The sequence below is a fragment of the Telopea speciosissima genome, chromosome 10, assembly GCF_018873765.1.
Source record: "Telopea speciosissima isolate NSW1024214 ecotype Mountain lineage chromosome 10, Tspe_v1, whole genome shotgun sequence".
NCBI lineage: Eukaryota > Viridiplantae > Streptophyta > Magnoliopsida > Proteales > Proteaceae > Telopea > Telopea speciosissima.
The window spans coordinates 11920561-11947692 of record NC_057925.1 but is presented as its reverse complement, the minus strand read 5'-3'; the positions used below and the strand labels follow the sequence as shown (position 1 = coordinate 11947692).

Below are 27132 nucleotides of genomic sequence, written 5' to 3'. Positions count from 1 at the left end.
TTTTAAAAGTGGAAGTTTTATATATTTTTTTTTCTATAGACGGACAAGGCATTTGGGCAGGGGTAAGACAGACATTGCACGTAGCATCGTATCTGAACAGCACAGTCCTATCGGGCAACTCGGCAGTAGAAGATCCAAATTGAAATGGAACCGGGGAGGGGGGAATGTTCCAGGAGCCAACTGCGTTAGTCTTATTTAAGTTTTAGACACTTACCTGTTTTTAACAGATCTTCCTCCCTTCGCTCTGCTCTTTGCTCTTTGCTCTTTGCTCTGTTCAAGTCTAAACTACTTGCTTTTCTCATCCTTTCAAAGAACTGATCTGAGGAGGAAAAAAAATGAAAGACACCATAGTTCTGTACCCAGTTCCGGGCCTTAGCCACCTAGTCTCCATGGTTGAACTTGGGAAGCTAATCATCCGCCACCATAGTCACCGCTTCTCTGTCACAGTCCTCCTCATCCAGAGCTACTCAGTCAGCAACCCTGCCGTAGATTCTTACATCGATCATGTCTCTCAAACAGACCCATCAATCGTCTTCCACCGCTTACCTGCTCTTCCTAAACTTGAATCTTCATCCCCCTCCTTCTTACAAACCATCAGCCGTAACAATCCAAACCTCCTCCACACCCTCCAAACCATCTCCAACTCTTCCTCCATTGCAGCCCTTGTGATCGATTTCTTCTGCTACTCTGCCTTCCCTATTGCCGCCGACCTAAACATCCCTCTTTACAACTACATGCCGACCGGTGCCTCTGGTCTTTCCGTCTTCCTTTACCTTGCAAAGATTCATAACCAGACTGACAAGAGCCTCAGGGAGCTTGGCAACACTAATCTCGACATCCCGGGATTGCCCATAATTCGTGCTGTACAGATGCCGGATATTTTACTTGATCGCAACAATGCTTTCTACGATGATATGTTGGACTTGTCAATCCATCTCACCAAATCAAGGGGAATTATATCAAACACCTTTGAAGCACTAGAGCCAAGAGTAATCGAGGCGGTCACACAACAAATGCCGGCTTTTTTCTGTATTGGACCATTAGTTGTAGAACCCATAGATAAATCTACTGAGTCAGATTGCTTGAAGTGGCTTGATGCGCAACCCAGTCGAAGCGTTGTGTTCTTGAGCTTCGGAAGCCGCGGCGTTTTCCCGGCGAAACAGCTTGCAGAGATCGCCGCGGGGCTTGAGCGAAGTGACCAGAGGTTCTTGTGGGTGGTGCGAAGTCCTCCACCGGATAGTGACAAACGGTTTTCATTTTCGGCTACGGAAGATTTCGATCTTGACGCTGTGATGCCGGAGGGGTTTCTTGATCGGACCAGAGACAGGGGACTGGTGGTGAAGTCCTGGGCGCCGCAGGTAGAGGTGCTGAGTCGGAAATCGGTGGGCGGATTCGTGACTCACTGTGGGTGGAACTCCATTTTAGAAGCGGTGTGCGCTGGGGTGCCATTGCTGGCTTGGCCGCTCTATGCGGAACAGGAAGTGAATAAGGTGGTTTTGGTGGAGGAGATGAAGTTGGCAATGCCAATGGAGGTGGCGGAGGAGAATGGGATTGTGGTGGCCGCCGAGGTTGAGAAGCGAGTCAGAGCGTTGATGGACTCGGAGGAGGGAACAGAGATGAGAGAACGGTGTAGGGAAATGAGGAAGGCGGCCTTGGCTGCATGGGCTGAAGGTGGATCGTCAAAGACTGCGTTTACCAATTTGGCCGAGTCATGGGAACGTAGATAACAACTCGGACGTGTTGTCCTTGTCAAACTGATTCAGTATCATCAGCTCGTTCTCTCAAGAAGCGATTTGGAACTTCTTTTTTTTCATAATAACAGTTGGCACTTTAATAAAGACCTTTTTTGGAACCTTATAAAAACTTTACCCAAAACGTTTTTTTTAAAAGAAATAATTAAGTCTCATTAGTTAATTTAATGTAAAAATTATTAAAAATGATGAAATAGACAGAAAAAGGGATTTTCATGTTTATGTCGAGAGGAAAAAGTTAGGATCTTTATCTCCTCCAATTTCCTTTGTGGCCAGTTTCCCGATGCCTCTAACAAAGGGAGTTCAATCACCACCCAACCCTTACCCGATACACCCATCCCTTATTAGAGGCATTGAGGAACTGGATTGGGTAGGGAATTGGTGGAGATAATTTTCCAAAAAATGAATGGAGAAAAACAACTCTATGGGGAGCATGGAGGGAGAGCAGATAAGGGGTGAAATAATGGGCCCATCCTCTTGAAAGGTCGAAATGCTGCTCATGTTGATGCTTCCGCTTGTGTTTTCGTTGACCCATGCTTATATGCGGGAAACACTTATCCCAAAATTTAAATGGAAAGAAACACAATATAAAGGTGAGCACTTTCTCTGGGCTGCATTAAAAAAAAATGTTATATAATTTATATTTTTTGAAACATGAATAAGAAGCACATTTGAATGAAAGAAATAATCCAATTATATGACGGGGTTGGAGTTCTTCATGGATGCCAAGAGTACCATTAATCAAGAATTTTTGAGAAAACAACATCAAAAATTTTAAATTGGATGTTTCTTTTGTGTTTCATTTCAATAATACATTTCTCCCTTCCTAATCTTTATATAGTTTTGTATTAATTGTCAAGAATCTTCATAAATATTTTACCGCAAAACAAATGTGGTCTTGTTTGGAAGAGAAATAGCAGTTGAACTGTTTTATAAGTGAAACTAATTCTTAAAGTATTCTTTAATTTCTACAATCTTGTTGACGATCTTCAATAAATCTATGTTTTGTTGGTCTGATTTGGTATGTTTATTTCAATTTCATGAGTTGATTTCTATTTTGGAAATTGTTTAGTTTGACTTTTTTACACCTTATTTTAGTGATATAGAAACCAATAGAATAGAAATTATGAAATAGATGAGGAGATATTTCAATTTTCAAATTGAAATTGATTTCTTTTCTTTTTTCCTTTTTGGTAATTAAAAATTCATTCAAGTACACAATGTTTGGGTACAAAGAATCCAAAACCAAGGAGAGGAATATGACCAATCTATCGTACATGCAATTGACAGGGTCTTCCAGGCTAGGGTATGGACAAGCCCAACAGTTTCGCTAGAGAAAAGGTTGTAATCAGAGCTTACAATTCGACTAGACACATGACATATGTCCTTGTGAGTAGGGATGGCCATGGCAGACAAAGCCGTGTAATTTTCCAAAAAGATGATCGATAGCCTATCTGGTCCCCACTTTCCCAGATGCCAGCCTGACAGACAAAGCCCAGCGATTTTTGGCCTATTATCGATGACGGTGATGTTGGAAGGCCAGATGCAGGTGGTGGAGTCCTTGACCAGGACCGGCAAGAATTCACACGCCTCCCGTCTCCAAGATCCTTGACCAGGGCCGACATGAATTCACTCTTGCTTTTTGATGACCACGTGGTTAATTTGATTGGATAAACAATAAATTCATGATAAAAATAAAACATCACCCTTCTTCTCTTGATGGTCTCATCACCACCATGACACCACCATCATTGTCATCACCATCACCATTGCCACCCCCCGCTGCCCATACCCTAGCCTCAAAATAGACCTTTCACACAAATAACTAACAGTGGACTAACACCATTACTATAAAAGGAGTGATTTGAGTTCTTACAAAACCAGGAGGTGATCTGAGTTTCGTTTGAAAACCAAGAGATGACGTATAATTTACCCAAAAACTTAAGAAGCGAGACATATCGTCATTGATTTCGTCATAATCCAAAGGGGTTTCGTGATCTTTTATTCTTAATGTTATCTGATTGACAAATGTCATTTGTTGTATTTTTTTTTTGGTAAGTGTCATTTGTTGTACTTATCTTTATTCTGTACACATGTTGTACGATGGCATGTTTAAAGAATGAAGATTAGTACAGTAAATGGTATTTATCAATCAGACAACATTAAGAATAAAAAACCACAGAACCCCTTTGGACTGACGAAATCAATGACGATGTGTCTCCCTTCTTAAGTTTTTATAAGAAAGGAAATCTGGAAATATCCTTCTCAGCTAAGAAAACAATTAATACGTTACCAACAAAGTCATTTGCATTCAAATCATCTTCTATATTATGACGAAATCAATGACGATCGTCTACTGCACGGGTAACCCAATTGTCTTACTGTGCAGACACAGCAAGGCGTGAAATGATTGTCTTATCCTCATCTGAGCACCTTGCATAAATGGGAGTAAGGCGATTATTTTACGTCTGGCTGTGTCTACGCAGCAAGCCAATCACACATATACATAATACACACGGTTGTATTAACTAACCACACTTCCACATAACTTCCCCCACTTCCAACTAATTCTCCATACACCCATAATCAGTTGGACCATTCATGCAAATACATTGTTTAGCATTTCAAGATGGTGAATTATTAATGTTACAAAGGTTTGCTATTTTTCCAAATGTCATAAGCATCTATTGTACTATGTGGAGAGATGATACGTCTTTTCCATTTCTTGGACAGAGAGGACATGATCTAGGTTAGTCAAATCTCAAATTTTAAAGTTTAATTCAATCAAATACCCTTTTTGTATTTGCACACATCCGGTAATTGTTCATGTATGTGTATCAGTACTCTAGACATTATTGTGTATTTTTCCAACTATGAGTGAGAGCAGATAATTTAGATTAAAAGAAAAAGATAAAAATGAATGACTCAAATTTATGCTGTGATTTCCATAAACATTACCTTCTACTTTTGAAAATGATAATCATGTGTATTGGTACCCTAAACATTATTGTGCACATTCTCGACTCTGGTGAGAGCAGATGATTTATATTAAAAAAAAAAAAAAAAAAGGGAAGAAAGAGAACTGCATTGGCGCATGTAGTGTGCTGCCCCTGTACCAGACATAGGGGTGCACAAAATGACCACTGGCACTCCCATGTAAAGGTGAAAAATCCTGAGGTGCGGCGATCATTTTGCGCACCCCTATGTTTGGGTGCAGGGGCAGCACACCACACACGTCCAAGTAGCATTCTCTTTCCCTTAAGAAAATGTAAAATTAATGACTCAAATTTATGTTGTGATTTCGGAGACATCACCATCCATTTTTAAAAAAACATATCCAACACTTAACAAGAAAAGAACACATCATAGAAAATACGGAAAAAAAATTTTGAATCCTTTCAACTTAGTTAAAAGATGGGAGAATTTTTTCAAATCAAGATAGATGTAAAAAAAAATCATATTAATGGCATTTCTGTAATTTATAGTAACCAGTACAAAACTGTTGTAGAAACAGGTTTTATCAAACACCTTTCAGTATTAATAGTATTTTGGATACGTTTCTGGAACAGATTTATCAAACACCTTTCAGAAAGCCAGTAACGTTATTCTGGTAACAGTAACATCAAAATATGTTTCTAGTCAGAAACGTCACCGAAACACCAGTAACGTTGTCAAACTGTACCTTATTCTAAAAATTATTTAATATAATATATATTTTAAATTTCAATGAACGATTATATTATCATTTCACATGTTTATTTAACAATATAAAATATTTACCCCAAGGGATCAGCTCCGTTGGCAAAAGACCAACTCCTCAAATGAGAGGTCATGAGTGCAAATCACCTTGGGGCCTATCCCCCTCCCCCTATTAAAAGCTCTCCAATTCCAGAAAAACAATATAAAATATTTAATAATGATATAATAATTTAAAACCCTTTTTTTTCTTAAACTAAAAAACTTTTGAAATAAGGCATGTAGCCATGTAGGTACAAAACGAACGTCTTGCCTTCACGGAAAGGTGGAAGTCTAGCTTTCGATGCTGCTTGTACACATGTTCCCATTGATCATGCGACTAGATAGCATTCTCTTACCCTTTCTTTTAAGTGAATTTTATGTTTTTCACCCCTGTGTTTTCACATAATTATGCCTACCACCCCTGGAATTTCATCTATTTCATAAACCTTCCCTGTATTTTGAAAGATTCTTACAAATATACCCCTACCGTTAGATGGGAACAATTAAGTGATGATGTCATCACCCAAATATAATCTAAATGCTCATAAGTCATAACACCCTTACAAATATACCCCTACGGTAATAATTTTTTTAATCCCCAAACTAACCCTGGGTCCATGATTGAGATGCAAAAGGAGATAGGGATTTCAATCTTGAGGGTTCGGAATGCCTCCTGAAAGAACAAAACCCGATTCAGTGACTGGAAAATATGGCTATTGATTTGCGGCAAACTTCTACTAGGGGACATGGGAATGAAAGAGAGGTGCAATTTCCCGGTTAGAGAAGATTGCTTAGGGCTAGGGTTTCAAAATGCAGAGATCATGACACCATCGAATTGGATGGCCCATTGGGTACTGATGCTAGGGATTGGAAGTGCGGCACTAGTGCGCATAGGAACAGGATTGGTGAGCGGGAGAGGTTTTGTTCTCGGGAAGATGGTGTGAGGACGTGGCTCAATGGATTAGGTTTAGGTCGCTATGCATCAGTTTTGAGATTCATGAGGTGGATGATGAAGTTTTACTGCTCTCGACGCTGGAAGTTCTCAAAGATATGGGGGATAAATGTTGTTGGTTCTAGGAGAAAAATGCACTATGCAACGGGTTTGATGGTTTCGGTGGCGATATGGGAAGGGGCAGCTGTGGTGGGAGTTACGGTTTTGGAAGCGGAGGTTGTGGATACAGCGCTGGAGATGGTGGATACGGTGGAAAAAACGGTGCAAGTAGAGGTGGTGGTGGTTGAAGGGGGAGGGGGTGGTTACAATGGTGGAGGTTATGGCAGTGGTGGTGGTGGATGTTACGCGGTGAGACTGAACACTTGGCTAGGGACTATAAGCATGGAGGCGGAGGTATGGCGGTAGCTAGTGGTGGCGGCGGTGGTGGTGGCTGCTACAATTGTGGGGAGTGATGTCAAGGTGAATCTGCTTCAAGACCGTGAAGATGAACAGTAACAGTGGTCAGGTGGAGCGGGTTTATTTCTCTAAAAAATAAGAAAGGGCAACAACCTTCCAAAACTAACTAAGTTAGTACTCAAAAAATAAAAGTAATTATTGAAATTTTACAGGTGTAGACATAATTATTTGAAACTTCAGGGGTGATACATGTAATTTTTTTTATTTTTTTTTTAATGAATACTAAAAAAAAATATGTTTTTTTTTTTTATTTATGAAAACTCAATACATAATTTTTGTTTTTTTTTTTTTTGTTTTTTTGGTAAACTCAACCCACAATTGTGATTTTTATCAAAAAAAAACAACCCACAATTGTGATGAGTAGGATATGCACATGTAAAATAAAGAACTATGTGTTTTAAACTTTTAATCTCTTGGCGTGAGCTGCACGTTCCTGTCTTTAGCAAAGAAGACAGTATGCCCAATTAAATAAATTTTTTATTTTTATTTTTTTTAATAAGAATAAATATTTTATTTTTAAATTTGGAAGCTTTATATATATTTTTTTCTATAGAGGGCGGGATCGAACCGGGGAGAGGGCAGGTACCAGCCAGGAGCCAACTGCGCTAGTCTTATTTAAGTCTTAGACACTTTACCTTGTTTTTTATAGATCTTCCTCCCTTCGCTCTGCTCTTTGCTCTGTTCAATTCTTAGCTACTTGCATGTCTCATCCTTTCAAAGAACTGATCTGAAGAGGAAACAAAATGAAAGACACCATAGTTCTGTACCCAGTTCCGGGCCTTAGCCACCTTGTCTCCATGGTTGAACTTGGGAAGCTAATCATCCGCCACCATAGTCACGGCTTCTCTGTCACAGTCCTCCTCATCCAAACCGACTCAGTCAGCAACCCTACCGTAGATTCTTACATCGATCATGTCTCTCAAACAGACCCGTCAATCGTGTTCCACCGCTTCCCTGCTCTTCCTAAACTTGAATCTTCAACCCCCTCCTTCTTACAAACCATCCGTCGTAACAATCCAAACCTCCTCCACACCCTCCAAACCATCTCCAACTCTTCCTCCATTGCAGCCCTTGTGGTCGATTTCTTCTGCTACTCTGCCTTCCCTATTGCCGCCGACCTAAACATCCCTCTTTACAACTACATGCCGACCGGTGCCTCTGGTCTTTCCGTCTTCCTTTACCTTGCAAAGATTCATAACCAGACTGACAAGAGCCTCAGGGAGCTTGGCAACACTAATCTCGACATCCCGGGATTGCCCATAATTCGTGCTGCACAGATGCCGGAGCTTGTACTTGATCGAAACAATGAGTTCTACGATGCTATGTTGGACTTGTCAAACCATCTCCCCAAATCAAGGGGAATTATATCAAACACCTTTGAAGCACTAGAGCCAAGAGTAATCGAGGCGGTCACACAACAAATGCCGGCTTTTTTCTGTATTGGACCATTAGTTGTAGAACCCATAGATAAATCTACTGAGTCAGATTGCTTGAAGTGGCTTGATGCGCAACCCAGTCGAAGTGTTGTGTTCTTGAGCTTCGGAAGCCGCGGCGTATTCCCGGCGAAACAGATTGCAGAGATCGCTGCTGGGCTTGAGAGAAGTGACCAGAGGTTCTTGTGGGTGGTGCGAAGTCCTCCACCGGATAGTGACAAACGGTTTTCATTTTCGGCTACGGAAGATTTCGATCTTGACGCTGTGATGCCGGAGGGGTTTCTTGATCGGACCAGAGACAGGGGACTGGTGGTGAAGTCGTGGGCGCCGCAGGTAGAGGTGCTGAGTCGGGAATCGGTGGGCGGATTCGTGACTCACTGTGGGTGGAACTCCATTTTAGAAGCGGTGTGCGCTGGGGTGCCATTGCTGGCTTGGCCGCTCTATGCGGAACAGGAAGTGAATAAGGTGGTTTTGGTGGAGGAGATGAAGTTGGCAATGCCAATGGAGGTGGCGGAGGAGGATGGGATTGTGGTGGCCGCCGAGGTTGAGAAGCGAGTCAGAGCGTTGATGGACTCGGAGGAGGGAACAGAGATGAGAGAACGGTGTAGGGAAATGAGGAAGAAGGCCTTGGCTGCATGGGCTGAAGGTGGATCGTCAAAGACTGCGTTTACCAATTTGGCCGAGTCGTGGGAACGGAGATAAAAACTCGGACGTGTCGTCCGTGTCAAACTGATTCAGTATCATCAGCTCGTTATCTCAAGAAGCCATTTGACACTTCTTTTTTTCGTTTTTTTTTGGTTATTTGGTAATAACATTTGGCACCTTGTTAATAAAGATATCTTTTTGCACCTTTATAAAACTTTTAAAAAAAAAAAAATTAATTAAGGCTCATTAGTTTCTTTCTGTGAAATATAATTATTGGTCTTTTATTTAATGTAAAATATTAAAGATGAGGAAATAGACACAAGCATGGATTTTCATGTTTCTTACTTTCTGTCGGAAGTTTACCGAAATAAAAAAAAAAAAAACCTTTCTGTCGGAACGGAAAAATTATGGAAAACAAAAAAAAAAGGTCGCGGTACGTCCTTAAGAATTAGTTTGGGAAACGTTCTTCTCTCATTACCGTCGATTTCACTAAAAAAATCTGAACCGTAAAAGTGTGTGAGTCTATTTACTTAGTGTTAGACTTGCTATTACCCTGACAGCCAGTGGCTAAGTTTGAAAAAACCTTTTTCCATTCCCCCAAACGCCATTAACTCATTCTCTCTCCTCTCTTCACTCCTCCCGAAAGAGACAACGACGAGTTAAGCTTGGATCTGCAACCTCCGGCGAGTCAGGCGAGTCAAGCTTTAGTTTGCATCCTCCGCCGAAGATGTTTCGCCTCCGTTTGCAACCTCCGGCAAAGGCGAACCATGCTGTGCAACTTCAGGCAAAGGCCAACCTCCGTCTCCACTCTCCTCTCTTCACTCCTCCCAAAAGCCAAGGTTTCCTTCATCAGTCACAGCCACGTCCGGTGGAGTCTCCTTGGTTTTCTTCCTTCGGTGAAGGCGTTCCACCTTCGTCTGCAACCTCCGGTGAAGCCGGCGGAGGGGAACTACGGTCTGCAACCTCAGGCGAAGGTGAAACCAGGGTTTTGCAACCTCTCAGGTTCGATTTTTTTCTCTCATCTCTCTCTCTATAACCCTAGATGTTTGACCCATATGCGCTTTCTTCTTGGATTCGCATATGGGTGAGGACTCAAAAGAGGTCTTAAGCGTTCAAATGGGAAAAAAAATGTTGGTCTTGGATTTGTTTGTTTGAGCGAATTCTGCTGCTGATGGGTTTTATCAGAAATTCCTTTTGTCTCCTCTCCTCCATTCTCTTCTTCATTGCAGGTTTTGGGTTATTTCCATCTGTAAAAACTGCTTCAGATACCTATATATACTTTGTCTACAAGGGTTGTTCAAGCCAGTCATTCTCGGACACCAGTTACTCACAAGCCCTTTCTTCACTTTTCGCTTTTTTAAGCGCTCAAGAGAATGAAACCTCTGCCTAGGAAGAAGAAGAAGAACGGAGGTATAGTTTTCACCTAAATTTGGCATTAAAATTTACCCACGGTCAGAACCCTAGATGTTCGATCTTCTTAATGAGCCCAAATTTGAAGAAAAAATGGGTTTGAATCTTCGTAAAGGCTTTCTGTAGAGTATGATACTGTAACCATTTCCTTAACATATTGGTAATTAGACATGGAAGAGATAAATGAGGTAGGACCCCTAAATAAGATGGTTGAAGAAGGGACAATCAGTGTGCATTAATGCTTGTTGGGGGATCAGTTTCTACTACTGTTTATTATCTTTGATGCTCTGGGCCATTGATGGATATGAACTATGATAATAAGTATCAAGAATCTTAGAATTTGTGCTTAGATCTGACAACTCATGGATTAATCTAGGGTTTATTTTCATGAATTGGCCAAAATCTGATTTGCTCTGTACCATTGACCTCACTTGCCCCAATCCCCTGCACAACTATTACAGGCATTATATGCCACTTTCATTATCTTTGTCAGATGAATAATGGAATCAGAGAAGATCAGGCAACAAATGATTTACATTATTTCAAGCACTTGAACTTATCTTGATGGCATTTTTTAATTAATAGCTCTCTTTACTAAATTCAGATTGGATTTTATTTTATTCAATAGAGAGAGAGATAAAATCAAACTTTCTCCTCGATATTTTGTATAAAAATTTATTAATGTTGGATTGTTGTTGTCTGTTATCTTAAAAAGATTGGATGCAATGGTGGAGGGTGGAGTTCATAAACCGGATAAAACTATTAATTTAAAAGAAAATATTTATGCTATAGCAATTTATGCTTCTAATGGGCAGCATGGATGAGCCTCTCACCTTTTTACTGAATTTTTCTTAAACAGATGGTCTGTGGCTGATTCAGTTGATTCTGGAAGATGGAGTTGATGCTTTCTACTTATTGTGACTATTAGACTTCTGCTGTATTGTTAATTAGTGCTCTCTTCTCGAGCACTTTATGCTAGTACAAAGATAATTTTTCTTGTCAGATGTTATAATGTTTTCATTGATTCTCATGTTTTTCATCCACTAGAATGGAGAGAGTTACAATTGATAATTTTGGCCAGTTGTTGTAACATTTTCCTCAGAATTCTATAACTTGTATAACTGTAATGGTTTCTATGTTTAGTTGTGCAGCACTTGAGGTGTATCTCAGGTGAGGTTAGTGTAATTTAATATATATATATATATATATTGGATTAAACTAACATGGTTTTAATTGATGTATGTGAGCCTTTAGCTCAAAATGGAAGAGCAACTGGTTTTTTTACCAGGAGATGATGGTTCAACTCCATCAAGGCTCTCATGTTAACTAATTAATGAATTTCTATTTATTTATTTATTTATCTTTTTTTTTTTTTTGGGAGGGGGTTATAATGTAGGACACAGCCAGAAAACCTTGAAGTCTGTAATGGTCACTTTGAGCTTGGCCTAGCCTGTGTTGGTCCATGATGCCTGCTTCCTTGACTCTGGCTTCCATTGCATGGTTTGGTCCTTGAAGTCTGTAAAGGTCACTCTGGTTTGGTCATAGTTTCATCCTTTCGTTTGTTTTCTCCTGTATTTATTGCTATAACAAACTTTATCTTTGTTATGATGATTAATGATGATTAATGATTCGTCTGGAAAAATGTTTGGCATTTGAGGATTCAAAATGGTTTTTGGATGGCCACCATATTTGTGTACTAGAGCTATGTGATAGACAGTGTATTAACTCAGTTCAGTAAAGCTTATAAAATTGGATTGATCGAACTACAATCCTTTGAATATGACATGTTGTCACTATAATCTATTGGGGAGCTGTGATATAGGTGCATATGGCATTTTAGAGGAGTGCTGATTACGTTTCCAGGTCCCATAACTCTATTCATTTTATTGTTGATTAAATAAGTTTTTTTTTAATCATGAGAACTCCCATTTCACTGTTTTTTATTTTCTTCCATGTTGTCTTCAGCCCGATCTATTTTTATTCAAATAAATGAGAACTTTCTTCTGTTGCTTCCCTGTGATACATTGATTTGGTTTCTAACAGTCATTGCCTATGTTGATGCTACATAGAAAATCCATTATTCAGATTGCTTTCAATAGTTTTGAATTACCTGTAACACCACCTCCATGCTGCCATACAAGCATTAGATGAAACATGGTCTGATATATTAATTGGAACTTCAAAGGATAGAAGAAGCCAAAGCTCATAAGCCAGAACTAGAGCCCAGAGCAGCATGATCATGCCAGCCTTAAAGGTACTTGAGGGTATCAACGAGTTCCATATTGATTAGAACTTCAAAGAGCTTCGGGAGAGGTTCGCGGACTGATCTGTGGTGGCGCTGCAGGTTGCAGATCTCTGTCGCAGACTGATCTGTTGTGGCAGCGCAGGTTTCAGATCTCCGACGGCTACTCCGTCGGAGATTTAATAAAGTGCTGTCGGTGCTATTGAAGACCAGGCAGGACTTAGCTTCCTAAGGCCTTCTAAAGCTCAAGAACATGATTAGAAAGTGAAATGAGTTGAGTCAAATGTAATAAACAGGAATAGAAACAAGAAATTAAAAATAGAACCATCTGATCTATTCCTTTTTTTAACTCCTTCATGATTAGTTCAATGCTAGAACAATCTAACCTACTAAGATTATAACAGGTACTAATTAAGAGAAAAGATAAGAGAGTGAATGAGGAGAGATAAACACAGAGGGTTCTAGTGTACCCTCCCCTGGCACAGAATAAGAAACAGTGTCCATTCTTTTCAACCCAGCTTTAAAACCATAAGAATGCCAAAAAGCAAAACACATAAACAGAGCTCAAACATAGAACTCCAGATTGAGATTCCAAAGCCCAATCCCTGAACCTGAAACTGAGGTTCTTACTTATCAACCAAACTGAATATCTTTTGCCTCGAAAGTCCTGTTTCTTCCCCCTTCCTTGGTAATACTTAAAAAAAATAAATACAGCAATTCCAAGGCCATCACCCACACTTTTAAAAAAAATAAAAGGCAAAAAACCAGCTTTGATGATCAAGAGTTATTCTTTTAAAAAATCCAAGTGCCATCAACATGAGAGTCTTGATGGACTCGAACCATCATCTCCTAGGAACAAACCCAGGTGCTCTTCCTTTTTTGAGCTAAAGACTCATGTACCTCCATAAACCATGTAAGTTTAATCCAATATATAAAAATAAGAATAAATTATACTGACCATTACAAGGATCAATCTTTACAGGAATCAGCCTTCTCTAGTGCATCATGGTTGATTTATTATCTATGAACAAATTAGGCTGAGACTTCTCAGTTTCAACCATTGCACATGATAATAAAAACATAGTTTTTTTAAAATACAGAAAAAAACCCCATTACACGTGGTACGCATTTCTTCACCTCTATTGTCAGACTCAAACAACACAAAGAGAAAAAGGCAAGGGAAGAAATATTTTAAAAAGAAAAAGAGGATGGAAACGAAAAGAAAGAAAAAGGGTCCCCTCCAATGCAGCAATCTATGGTGTACTTGCAGGTTGGCCTCAAAGCAGCATATAAGTCATCAACGAACCAAAATTTCACTAGGGTAGTAATTAACTCTTAAATAGAGTACCTTCATGAAGGAAGTGCTCAGAATGATCCAAGCTAATAAAAATTCCAGTATTGGATGGCTATGTATGAGTAATGGAGCGATTAGGAGTCTTGCTCCTTGCATTATAAAAGCCTCATCTCTTGCCCTCTAATGTAAAATATCTCATTCCACGGGAGGGAGCAATGACTCACAGAAATGATTTGGTAACACAGAGGTCTGAAGCCTAACTGGGATTGTTTACAACCATCATTTCTGGTGTTTTTGAATCATTTAACAGTATTTTTTTTTCAATGTTCTTCAGAAAGATTCAATTGAATGAGAATAAAACAATATATCTTCCAACATTAAATTTTTGGGAAAAAGCAAAAAAGAATGAAGAAATCTTCCATCATAATGAGTTGAGTTCTATAAAATATTTCATTAACAAAAAATAACAAAAAGGTACCACAATTGTTTCTTTGGAATAGAATGCACAACAGTAAGCAAATCCTTAGGACCTTAAGTCATCTATTGATTTGGCAAAAGAAAAGATGGCGCAACTAGATACAAAGATGTTTAACTCATCAAATTAATAGAAGCTACAACAAACCTCAACTGTCTCTGATGGTTGTAGATAATAAAAAAATACAAGCATCAGCACTAACCAAGGAATGAAAACTCTTCAGGGAAATTAAAGACTACAAGGTTTCCTGCTTCCAAAAGTATGCAGCAACAAATCCAATTGATAGACTTGAAAGCTTTTCTTATCCTATTTATGTCAATGATATTGTGTTCTCTGATTTTTCTGAAACTCCTTCAATTATGTAATAAAAGCCAAGATGTAAAATTAGCCAGTTTCTTCGGGTTAGCTAGCTTCTCTGTAATTTCTGGTATACATCTTTCTCATGCCTTGTTATAGCACAAATCTTTTCCTAATACAAGTGATCTTAGAAAACCGATGGCAAAATATAGAAAATCAATGGCAACTCTTAAACATTGAGTTGTACAATCTGGATTTGAATCTGAAGATGAATTAGAAGAAACAAGCTTCCTCAAAACTGACCACACATCATCCGCAGTAACACCCTGGGAGCAGAACTTGAGATCTGACTTTACAATCAAACGAGTAAGGTTGATCATGTAAGATGTTCAGACTCGTAGCACATGGAACACGGTTGCTAAGAAAGAGAGAGAGAGAGAGGAGTGAGAGAAAAAATGGAACCTGAGAGTGGGAGCAAAACTTGAGATCTGACTTCCGCTGTTTTTTTGCTCCTACGTGCACTCCGGCAAAGCGAGGAGTGAGGCAGACAGGAACTCCGCTGGTTTTTTGCCGTCTTCGATTGTATCCTAGCAGCCCAGGAACCGACACTGGAGAGAGAACAAGGTTTCTCTTTGCCTGAGGTTGCAGACCACGGTTCCCCTTCGGCGCCTTCACTGGAGGTTGTAGACGAAGGTGTAACGCCTTCTCCGGAGGATGCAGACCAAGGAGACTCCGCCGGAGGTGGCTGTGACTGACAAAGGAAACCTTGGCTCTCGGGAGGAGTAAAGAGAGGAGAGTGGAGACAGAGGTTCGCCTTTGGCTGAAGTTGCACAACGTGGTTCGCCTTCGTCGCCTTCGCCGGAGGTTGCAGACGGAGGTGAAACATCTTCGGCGGAGGATGCAGACCAAAGCTTGACTCGCCTGAGTCGCCGGAGGTTGCAGATCCAAGCTTAACTCGTCGTTGTCTCTTTTGGGAGGAGTGAAGAGAGGAGAGTGGAGAGAGGGGAGAGAGAATAGCGGGAAAGAGTAGAGAGAGGAGAGAGGAGAGAGGATGAGTTAATGCCCAAGAGACAGATTACCCTGTTCGTATAAGCAATAGCAGATTATGCTCAACTCTCCCACTCTCCCTTTGATTCCGGAAAAACAATCCTCGTGAGATTAATCCATTGGGTTGGGATTGGGTTTTCAAATAATTACCGGTTGTCACGGTTTTGGGTGAACTGAGGGAGAAACGGTTCAACGACTCAGATTCTACCTGGTGAAATCAATGGTTAGCAGAGAAAAACGCTCTGCGAACAAATTCTCACGCACGTACCGCGACCACTCACCCACAAAAAAACACTCTCTGTGAAGTATGGAGGGAAAAGGGTGGAGGTGGAAAGATTGCCCTGTCCTCATGAAAGCCAGAAATGTCGCTTATGTAGACATGTTGATGCTTTTGCTTGCGTTTCCCCCATTGACCCTATGCGTGCATGCAAGGGCCATGCTCCGCAATCTCCCATAAAAAACATTTTATTTTTTAATTTTGGTGGATTATTATCATAAGGGTATTTTGATCATTAGATTTCTTAAAACTAACATCTAACGTCTCAATTTAACAATAGGGACCAAAGTGTTACAATATTTTGAAAGTAAAAGGAATTTGCAATTAAAAAATTGTAGGAGGCATTTGGATAAATGGGCATTTTCAGGGAGCCATTTGTCAAAAACCCTTTTTTTTTTTATACTAAGGTGAAAATCATAAAGCCAAGTCTTCAATTTGTTTTTGGGGAAGTGTTACCTATGGGGAGTGTGGCCTCTCGCATAAGAGCAATGGAAACACACACAGAAGCATTAACATGTGAATCATTTTGCATTTCATGGAGGGCAGGGCAATCATTTCGACCCCATATGTCTGGGCATAGACGCCACACTTCCTCATAGAAACCAATTTTCTTTGTTTTTTTTAATTTCTGGTTATTCATGTAACAAGGAAACATGATGTTTCTAGAAACATAAATTTAAATTATCTTCTTTTTTTTTTTTTTTTTAATTTAAATCGTCTATTCATATTTGGAGTTGGAGTGGAAGAGTATACAAAATTATCTAGAATACTACTACACATGTATGTATGTACACAGGATGCATGGCAATACAAAGGGATATTTGATTAAATTACACTATTAAATTTGACATGTGACTAATCTAGACCATATCCAACCTCTCTATCCAATAAACGAAATGCACACATTTGTCCACATGACATAATACATGTTTTGTGACATTTCAAAAAATAATAGCCATTTATGACAATAATAATTCACTTTGTCTTTACTTATTGAATCAAGAACTTTTGCATATCTAACTTCTCACAAAAGCAAGTCAGTAAGAAGAGCTAGAAAAGAAAATAAAGACACCATAATTCCATACCAGTTACGGGCCTAGACACCTTGCTATAAGAAAAGGCATTTTTGGCGACAGAAAAAATTGTTACAAAAATTGATTTATTGTTGCTAAAATGCCTAGCAACCTTCCTCCAAAGAGAAAAAATGGCTCACAAAAAATTATGTATCATCTAAGGATGTCAAAATGGAATAGAACTGAATTTTAGAACTGGTACCGACCGTTTACGATCGAACCACAAAGAAATGATCCAGTTTTGATTTCATAGATTCCCTTCTTGATTCGATTCTGATTTCTAAACAAAAAAACTGATGGTTAACAGAATAGAAATCGTATAAAAACCGTTTCATAATTGATGGCTTTTTTAATAGGGAATGATGTCATAGACACAATGAAGAATAAAATAGATAAAATGGAAGAATAAAAAGAAAAAAATCATAGTTAACTACTTCACATTCTGTTCCCCTTTTCTCTAATCCTTACCTATATTTTAATCCATTTTCATAGTTACTATCATCACCCATAGTGTATTCTCGGCCCATCGTTTAGTCGTTTCCATATTTTAATCCCTATCCATGGCTACCATCATCACTGGTACCATGGTGGACTACGTTATTACATGGTAATGTGGGTATAAAACACTAACCCTAAGCCTAATCTCTCTTTCTGTGAGGACAATAAGTAGGGGTGTAAGTTTGGTCCTGTCGGCCCAAACCTGCCCTAGTCCACCCTGAGCCCAACAAGGCCTAGGCTGAGTTACCTAGCCCTGAGGGTGGGTTAGAGAATAAAATTTCTAGCCCTGAGTTAGGATCGGGTCAGGCCAGGGTTGAGCCCGGCCCGGCCCAGCCCAACCCGATCCTATTTTTAGTTATACTATGAGATACATATTAATATACTATATATATTATAAGCTTTAAATATCACACATATTTTGTTATATAATATAATTATATCTGACGATAATAAGTGATAATATGTCACCGTTAGTTGCAAACGGTAGGAGTGTTGAACTCATTTTATGACAAATATACCCTTATGGGGTAGAATGACATTAATGTCCTCTTCTACTTTTTCTTCTTCCCCTGCACCTAAACCCATGAACTCCAAACCATCTCCCACACAAAACCCAATTCACTGAAACTTGAAGTGATGTCCTAGGAACCTAAAACAGGTAATCTGTCTGGAATTTGTGACACCCATCTTCCCCAAAATCTATCCAACCTGTCTGTCCGTTATTTGCGAATCTTCTGCTCACTCCGGATTTCTCTTTTCTCACTACTCTCATGTTTTTGACAGAAAACCCTCTTCCTCATTTCTCTCTCGTTTCCGATAAGAGTATAGGTTGGGATCTTTATCACCTCCAGTTCTCTACCAGACCCAGTCCCTCAGTTCCTCTAACAAGGGGGGATTGGAATGACCACCCTACCCCTGCCCAAACACTCTGCCCGGATGGGATCCACCACCCCCTATTAGAGGAACTGGGGAACTGGGCCGGACAGAAAACTGGAGAAGATAATTTTCCATATAGGTTGTTGATTAAATCCTGTATCAGAATGCTAGGTTTTGGCTGCATCGTTATCCTTGGCAGCAAATTTCACTGTTTAATAATCGGTTTCTCTACAAAGAAACCCCAAACTCTAATATGCAGGCATAACGAAGCATGGGTTTGCCGTTTGAATGTTTTATTTTATATTTTTTCCACACTCTTAACAATTCGTGTTGTGCAAATTTTCTATTTTTGATAGAGTTTTTCCGGACAATAAAGTCTGGAGTACCGTTGAGGGTGCCCCTGTAAGTTTTTCCTCCCATTTAGTTTTGGATTCCAAACCCAAAATTGAAACGCATTTCATATTATTCTCCACCAATAACTCAAAGGTTCAAGAAGGGAAAACATACTCAAGCTTAGGGGTGCAAGTTTGGCCCTGTCGGCCCGAACCCACCCTGGCCCGCCCTGAGCCCGAACAGGGTCTGGGCTGAGATATTTGGCCCTGAGGGCGGGTCAGGGTTGGAAATTTCTGGTCCTGAGTTAGGGTTTGATCGGGTTAGGGTTGAGGCCTCGAGCTAAGCTTGGCCCGGCCCAGCCCCGACCCTGATTTAAGTTATACTATAAAATATATATTGATATAATTTATACATTATAAACTTTAAATTTCACCCACATTTTTTTATATAATATATTATATATGAAGACAATAAGTATTATAATATAATTTATTATATTGTTATTTTATATAAAATTAATAATGTCCTTCCTAGCCCATTCCAGCCCATGCATTTGTTTCCCCCTCCCCATGATCAGGGCCAATCAGGGTCAGCCCGGCCCGACCCTGAGGGCGGGTCAGGGTTGGATTTTTTTGGCCCTGAGTCAGGGTCGGGTCGGGTCGGGTCGGGCTGGGCCCAACTAAGGGGATTTAGGGTTGGGTTAGGGTTCTATGAAGCCCGGCCCAACCCAACCCTGTTGCAGCCCTACTCAAGCTCATATTAGTGCTTCTACTTCTTGGGTAGTCCTTCAATACGGTGCCAAGCCTGTACATCCCAGTATGAGAAACTTCTTGACCTGATCAAGTGCTTCCCAAAACTTTTTTCTTGAGATTATACTTATGTCTATGTTCTTCAATTGATCCAAATCAGAGAAAAAAATCACCTCATTTTGCCTGCTCGTCAATTTCCTCAATTCCCTCTAATAGAGGGAGTGGACCCCACCCTAGACAGTGTGTTCGGACAGAGGGTAGGGTGGTCATTTTTACCACCCTATTAGATGGAACTGAGGAAATTGAGGGGCAAACAAATTGAGGGGATAAAGACCCTCCAAATCAGGGAAAAATATCACCTCAATTTGCTTGCCCGTCAATTTCCTCAATTCCCTCTAATAGAGTGAGGTGGGCCCCACCCCGGGCAGTGTGTTCGGACAGGGGATAGGGTGGTCATTTCTACCCTCCTATTAGATGGAATTGAGGGGCAGGCCAATTGAGGGGATAAAGATCCCCAAATTAGTGCTATACACATTGGAGTATAGATTGAAGGGAACCTAACCTGTTAAATGTCAATTTCCCACGCCATCTTTATTTTAGTGTAATCTTGAGGGAATTTTGTGAATTTTGATACCGAGCTTTCCTACTTTAACACACATAGTTTATGAATTGTTGTGCGTTCAAAACATTTGTCTTAAATTGGGCAGCATTGGTAGTGGTGGCAATGGTGGAGCGAGAATTCGATTAGATTTTAGAAGGAGAAGAGGTAATGAAGGGGTAAAGAGGATTTCAGTTGCAGGATAGGGTTTTTCAAGAATAGAAATAAAGAAAATAATGAAGAAATAGGTTTATTTTAGCATAAAAACATTTTCATCAACTAATAAATAATTCTCACTTTCTTAATCAAGTGGTCAAGTTAATGGAGTGAGTTTAAATAATGAGATATGCATAAGAATGTGACCTAACTGATGAAATCACTTATTTATTTATTTATGTGGTAAACTTCTAACAAAGTTATATTAAGAGAGAACATTTTAGCTATCTGCCAAAAAAAATATATTTTGGCTATGTCTACTCTTTGTTTTTTTAGCAAGAAATACACGATATAATCTGTGGAGTGGAGTCTGAGGTGATAGTCAACGCATTACGTCTACTTTACTGTTTAATGGTTTGTTATTAAAAAAATATTTCTCTCTGACTTTTCATTTGAATTTGATGAAGTGTGGTCATAGGCATTCTCAACAATCTCAATTCTCATCTTCTATTGTTTTACCTAATTTTTAGGGATAAAATGCGTATCTCATTAAAATACATCTAATTTTTCTCATACTTCCATAAGGTTCTGATAAGTTCACGTACCATTCTTGAAAATTTCACGTATTACCCCTACTTTACTCCCTAAAGCCATTTAAGTTCACACCAGGCATTAAATGCTATAAAATGATCATACTATCCTTTCTTTTATTTTTTTTAAAATTTAAAAAGACCTAATTGCCCTAACCTATTTTTACAAAAATTTACAAAAAACCAAAATACTCTAATTTTTATCACTTTTCTGATTTTATCCAATCAACCTTCCCTTCGTCTTCGAATTCTAACATAGTAATCTTCTCTTGTTTAATATCATGAACAATGGAATGTGAATTTCTTCGCATGGATTTCTTTGCACGTCCTTTCATATAATAATCCATGGCATTCATACAAATTCTCTCTCTCTCTCTCTCTCTCTCTCTAAACATGAATATTCAAATTAATAAATCTTCCTCATCCTTTCCATGGTGTGAATTTTCTTCTGATTAGGAGCGAACTTTTGTCATAAAAATATTAGTTCTCAATTCCGAAAAAAATAAGAAAAAACCTTTATTTTTCTTAAGAAAAAGTTTTCCTCTACCAACTATTAAATAAGAAGGTCGAATTACTCCCCTATTTGTGGAATATCCTTGGCAACGCTTCAGACGTCCAACCGTTACAAGTTGTAGGCACAAAGATTCTTTCTTTATTTTGGGTGAAAGAAAACTAAGTTCTGTCTTATTTTTTTTCTAAGACAAAAAAAAAAAAAAAAAAAAAAAAAATCCTTTTCTATCACCAACATGGGAGAAAAATTCAATCAAAATTTATCGAAAACCACCGAGTTAACTGGATTTCATAGGTTTCATAGACGAGTTGAAGGGGGATTTTACAAAATCCCTGAATTCGATCAGGTTTCGGGGCTGAATTGGTTTGATTTCTATTTCAATTTCATGGGGTAATTTCTATTTCAGAAAATGTTGGTTTGATTTTTGCACCTCATTTAAGTGAAAGAAAAATAAGATGGAATAGAAATTCTGAAACAGGTAAAGAGTCCTTTCAATATCAAATTTGAAGTCATATTCCATCCTATTTCGCACTGTCTTTAATGAACACGTGGTAAACAACAGTTTTTTTTTATGGGCAAAATAGTCATTTCAATAAACTTATGACAATGGCTCTTTTTGGGTATACAACGAGGCTTTTACTCCCTCGTTCTCTCTGGTTATAACGATGAAGATGAACAATGACCTCAAATCTCGCGCTCATGTTCTCACTCAGTCGCGCTCTCTCTAGTTAACGAGAATGTATGAACATCTCTCTCTCTCTCTCTCTCTCTCTCTGTGATTAGGATTTCCCCTGCAATCTCGCTTTTTCACTTTCTCTCCCCCATTGACGTCATTGAAAATGGTTAGCCAATTGCAGGCAGGGTGGGTGCATCGACGAAGGAAGAGTTGTCAAGAGCACCAGAAAAGCAAAGGTCTCTCCGTTCTTCTCCATCGATCAGCAGGTTAAGGCGGGAGAGAAAGGTTCTATGGCTGCTTCTTTTTTTTTTTTCAAATGAGATCTATGTAGACGTAGTTGTTGTAATTCAATTCAAGGAAGTTGATTTTGAGAACATGAGAAGCCCTATTTATTACTGTGATTTGTACATCAATAGGAAACCAAAGCATGGTTGTCCCACAACGGGTTTAAGACTAACAACTTACGTGCTATAATAACAAATCAGGCCTAAGAGGATGAAATAACAAACTATTTGAACGTCCATGAAGAAGGTTGAAGATGAAATACATAATGAATCTAATATATGATCGACTGTGATTTAGAGTTTTGTCTTATGCATTTTGTCCATCAATTTTGACTAGTTTCGACCATATTTCGGTGATTTCGACATATATGTCCTTCGAAACTAAGGAAACTTGATTCGAAACTAGGACAGACAGGTATTTATGCCAAAAACTGTCGAAAACCAAGATAGACACTTTAGTTATGTCTAATGTCATTCAAGTAATTGTTTTTGTATTTGTATTTTATTTACTTAAGATATTATTCATAAATAAGCAAATACCCCCAGTTCAAGAATAAGAACTGGATTTTCAACGCTAGGTGCAATTTTCAATTTTTTAATGCTGGGTTTTTCTCAAATCTAAAAATTCTATAAATCTTAATATGGTAAAACATTGCTAAAACCCAAAAATGCGGTAAAATATTAATTTGTTTTGATGTCCAAAAAAATATTTTCATTCAGAGCAATTTTGATAACATTCGTGCACACCAAATTAAGTTTGACCGGTACATAACTCCTTCAATATAAGTCAAATTTAAGTAATATCGGACTTGTTGGAAAGCTATCAAAACAAAGTTTTCTAACAAATTCAAGATTGCCTAAATTTCATTTATATTGAAGGAATTATGTTCCGGTCAAACCATATTCGATATCATGTCCAAGAACAATATATAGTGTCAAACTTGGATCAAAACCACAAGTAATATTTTTAGTGTTCTCTATGTGAAACTAATGCATGGATTGGGCTTAAAATGTCAAAAATAGGCATCACAACAAGTATCAGGGCAAAAAAACAACTTTTGGGCTTCGAAACCAAGGTTCGAGTTAACCTAGAGAAAGTCCCAGGTTTCGACCGATATATGGTCGAAACCAAGACGAACTCAGTTTCTGGCTGATCGAAACCTAGTCGAAACTCGAGTATGTCTTAGAGCCTTGATCACCAAGGTGCCTTTGATATATATTTTTTTTTTGGGTGATGAACCAAGCTGCCCTTAATTCAATTAAATTTATGTATCACATACATGTTGGATGGAGTCCAAATTTTGTTGAGCTGTAAACCTAAAGATCCTTTATACACACGTCAAGTTTTAGTTAAATTGAATTTTTTTCTTTTTTTTTCTTTTTTGGTGAGAAAGCAAAGCTTCATTCAAGTAAAATTGAAATTTATAATATGACAAAACAGAACTGCCAAATCCATGTTTAGTGGAGGATTACACAAGGTTACATGCTAATACATGGACTATTGAAATCATATGGATGCATGGATAAACATGAGATGGTTTTTATTGAATTTCAGTTGAAAATTTGATATGTGATCAATCTAAATGCATATGTTTCCCCTTTTACCCAATGATCAGAATCTCTATTTAACCTGCCATTGATAGAATAAGCATATATAATTCCTTCAATAAGGAGCAGTTACTCAAGCACCTGAAAATATCCACATCGGGCTACTCATACCCAATGAGTGAACATTACTTTCGCCTTTTGTGTGGAACCCCAATAATTTTCCCCTCCATGCGGGAGCAATCGAGATCTTTACATGTCTCCCTCTACACAGCAGCAACCGAGATCTTTCTCATCTGTCCCTCCATGCGAGATAACCGAGATCTTATCCGACTTTATGCTCGAAGGCACACTGAGTTGCCACGCCCTAACCCTGCCTCATCCTTGGTTTTAATATCTTTAGTTGGGGATGAATGTGCAACTACGAGGAAGAAATCAACCAAACAATCACATACAACGTAAAGAATTTAACATAGTTCAACATTGAAGTCTACATCCACCCAAGAGAACCAAAGATTTTCTACTAAAATTGAAAAGCTCTCTACGCCATTCTCTACCTCACAAAGTGATCCCCCTTTACTTGTACCTAGGGCTTTTCCAGATAGGGACAATATATTGGGAACTCAAATCCCAATCCCCACACAATTTTAACTCCAATTCCCAATAGACCTAAACCTAATCCAATGACAAATATAAACCCAATAATAATTATGTGGACCTGCGGAATACAAGAAATTCCCACCGCTTACAAATTTAGACTAAAAACTTATTGGAATAATTTAATGTTTTAGTTAGTCTAATAATTCTTTAAACTATTTTAAAGAATATGTACTACATGGATTCAAAGTATCATACCAATATTAAATGTAGACATTAATTAAAAAATGGGAAAGAGAAGGCCAAGACGTGTGTGGTACATTGAACTTGCGGTCAGACACAAAGGCAGGTGAAATGACCGCTGTGCCCCAATGAAAAAACATAATTTCCCGAGAATGCGACGGTCATTTCACCTGCCCCAGTGTCTTGGCGCAGGGACAACAGCACCGCGCCCAGATAGGGTTTTTTCGTCATTATAAGTTGTATCACATTATTTTGTACCAAATTTCATTAAATAAATCAGTCCCACTTGACATCCCACATTTCACCTTCCCTTTTTCTTTGCATTGTCTTTCTTCCTTCGAGTCCGATATCTGATTATACACGAAGAGAAAGAGAAAGAGAAACGGAGGGTGAAGGAAATGAAAGACACTATAGTTTTCTATCCAGTCCCAGCCATCGGCCATCTAGTCTCTATGGTTGAGCTGGGCAAGCTAATCCTCCGCCACTACAACCAACGTTTCTCCCTCACAGTTCTCATTTCAGGCGACTTTAACAGCGCCGCCGCCATTGATCCTTACATCGATCATGTCTCTCACACAGAACCTTCAATAACCTTCCATCGCTTCCCTGCTCTTCCCAAACCTCCTTCCCTTCCACCATCACCCACTCCCCACCCAGCCGTCGTATTCTTCGAATCAATTCGCCTCAACAACCCAAATCTTCTTCACACCCTCCAAACCATCTCTGAAACCTCTTCCATTGCTGCCCTTGTGATTGATTTCATGTGCAACCCAGCCTTCCCTGTCGCCAATGAGCTGAACATCCCTCTTTACTACTACTTTCCCACTGGCGCCTCTTTTGTTGCCTTGATGCTTCACATCCCAAACCTCCATAACCAGACGAACAAGAGCTTCAGAGAGCTTGGCAATACTACTGTTCTCCACATCCCAGGATTGCCCCCAATTCGAGCTTCACAAATGGGGCCAAATTTACTCGATCGGAATAACCAGGTTTACAATATGTTCTTGGATCTGGGTATGCTTCTCCTCAAATCAAGCGGAATTATAATAAATACCATTGAGGCACTAGAACCAAAGGCAATCAAGGCCGTCAGGAATCAAGTGCCGGCCATTTTCTGTATTGGACCATTAGTTGCAAAACCCAGTGATCAATCTGGTGCGGCCGATTGTTTGTCGTGGCTTGACAAGCAACCGAGTCGGAGCGTTATGTTCTTGTGTTTTGGCAGCCGTGGCGTGTTTTCAGTGAAGCAGATTGAAGAGATCGCTGTTGGACTTGAGAGAAGTGGACAGAGGTTCTTGTGGGTGGTGAAGAACCCTCCACCAATCGAGGATAAATCAAGGAGGCTGTCTTCGATATCCATCATGGATTTCGATCTTGAAGCTGTGATGCCTAAGGGGTTTCTGGAGCGGACCAGAGACAGGGGTCTGGTGGTGAAGTCATGGGCGCCGCAGGTGGAGGTATTGAACCGAGAATCGGTGGGTGGATTCGTGACTCATTGCGGATGGAACTCGGTTTTGGAAGCTGTGTGTGGTGGGGTGCCGATGGTAGCATGGCCGCTCTATGCAGAGCAGCCTCTCAATCAGGAGGTTTTGGTGGAGGAGATGAGGGTGGCTTTGCCAATGGAGGCCGCGGAGGAGGATGGATTTGTGGTTGCTGCCGAGGTTGAGAAGCGAGTCAGAATGCTGATTGAGTCGGAGGAGGGGAGAGAGATTAGCAAACGCTGTCGAGAAATGAAGGAGAAGGCTTTGTCTGCGTGGGCGGAGGGTGGGTCCTCTGGGACTGCTTTTGGCGAGCTTGCCGAGTCATGGAATCGGGGATGACAACTCGGAATGGTCAGATCCTTGTCATGGTTGTGGTTTTTTTATTTATTTTGGAAATAAATTGACTATGTGTCGACTTTCCGACCATTTCGTTGGATAGAGCATACGACGGTTATGTGTCAAGTTTTGTTTTACGTGAAGATTCTCTGGACCAATTCGGCTCCTCTACTTCCGTCTGCCCCTATTGGCATGTGCGCATCACACACAAGCAAGGTAGAATGTATCGTCTTACTCCTGCCCAAATGCCTTGTCCAAGTGGGGGTAAGGTGGTACTTTTCGTCGCGCTTGTATGTTGGGGTGCATGGCAGTACCGGGCAGGTGGAAGTAGAAGAGTCGGATCTTTCCTTGGACTCGAAAATATACAAAGGAGAAAGAACGTTAATCGATGCTGTAGCGCGACATGTACCTGTGCCTAGACACAATCGCATGTGAAATGACCGGTGCATCCATCCTGAGAAGGCGGAAAGGATCAAGGATGCACCGATCATTTAACGTGCGGATGTGCCTGAGCACGGGTACACACCGTGCTGCCGCACCCGATAGCATTCCTTGTCCCTATGTATAAT

General features: G+C 39.7%; 3 protein-coding genes across 3 annotated transcripts; all 3 read left to right on the top strand.

The window, feature by feature from the left end:
• The first annotated feature begins 265 nt into the window (after positions 1-265).
• On the top strand, positions 266-1756 carry LOC122641372 (UDP-glycosyltransferase 88F3-like). The gene has a single exon (XM_043834581.1). The coding sequence runs from the start codon at positions 336-338 to the stop codon at positions 1725-1727; it is 1392 nt and encodes a 463-aa protein (XP_043690516.1). The 5' UTR covers positions 266-335; the 3' UTR covers positions 1728-1756.
• A 5797-nt stretch (positions 1757-7553) lies between these two features.
• On the top strand, positions 7554-9093 carry LOC122641370 (UDP-glycosyltransferase 88F3-like). Its single transcript, XM_043834580.1, has one exon. It carries the CDS (start codon positions 7641-7643, stop codon positions 9030-9032), a length of 1392 nt encoding a protein of 463 aa, XP_043690515.1. The 5' UTR covers positions 7554-7640; the 3' UTR covers positions 9033-9093.
• Positions 9094-19102: 10009 nt separating this feature from the next.
• On the top strand, positions 19103-26601 carry LOC122643930 (UDP-glycosyltransferase 88F3-like). The gene is made up of 2 exons (XM_043837506.1): positions 19103-19106; positions 25135-26601. Exon 2 carries the CDS (start codon positions 25145-25147, stop codon positions 26564-26566), a length of 1422 nt encoding a protein of 473 aa, XP_043693441.1. The 5' UTR covers positions 19103-19106; positions 25135-25144; the 3' UTR covers positions 26567-26601.
• The last annotated feature ends 531 nt before the right edge of the window (positions 26602-27132 follow it).

Excerpts from the sequence above, each read along its gene's own strand:
- LOC122643930 (XM_043837506.1), top strand. The coding sequence starts at position 25,145 with ATGAAAGACACTATAGTTTTCTATCCAGTCCCAGCCATCGGCCATCTA.
- LOC122641370 (XM_043834580.1), top strand. The coding sequence starts at position 7,641 with ATGAAAGACACCATAGTTCTGTACCCAGTTCCGGGCCTTAGCCACCTT.
- LOC122641372 (XM_043834581.1), top strand. The coding sequence starts at position 336 with ATGAAAGACACCATAGTTCTGTACCCAGTTCCGGGCCTTAGCCACCTA.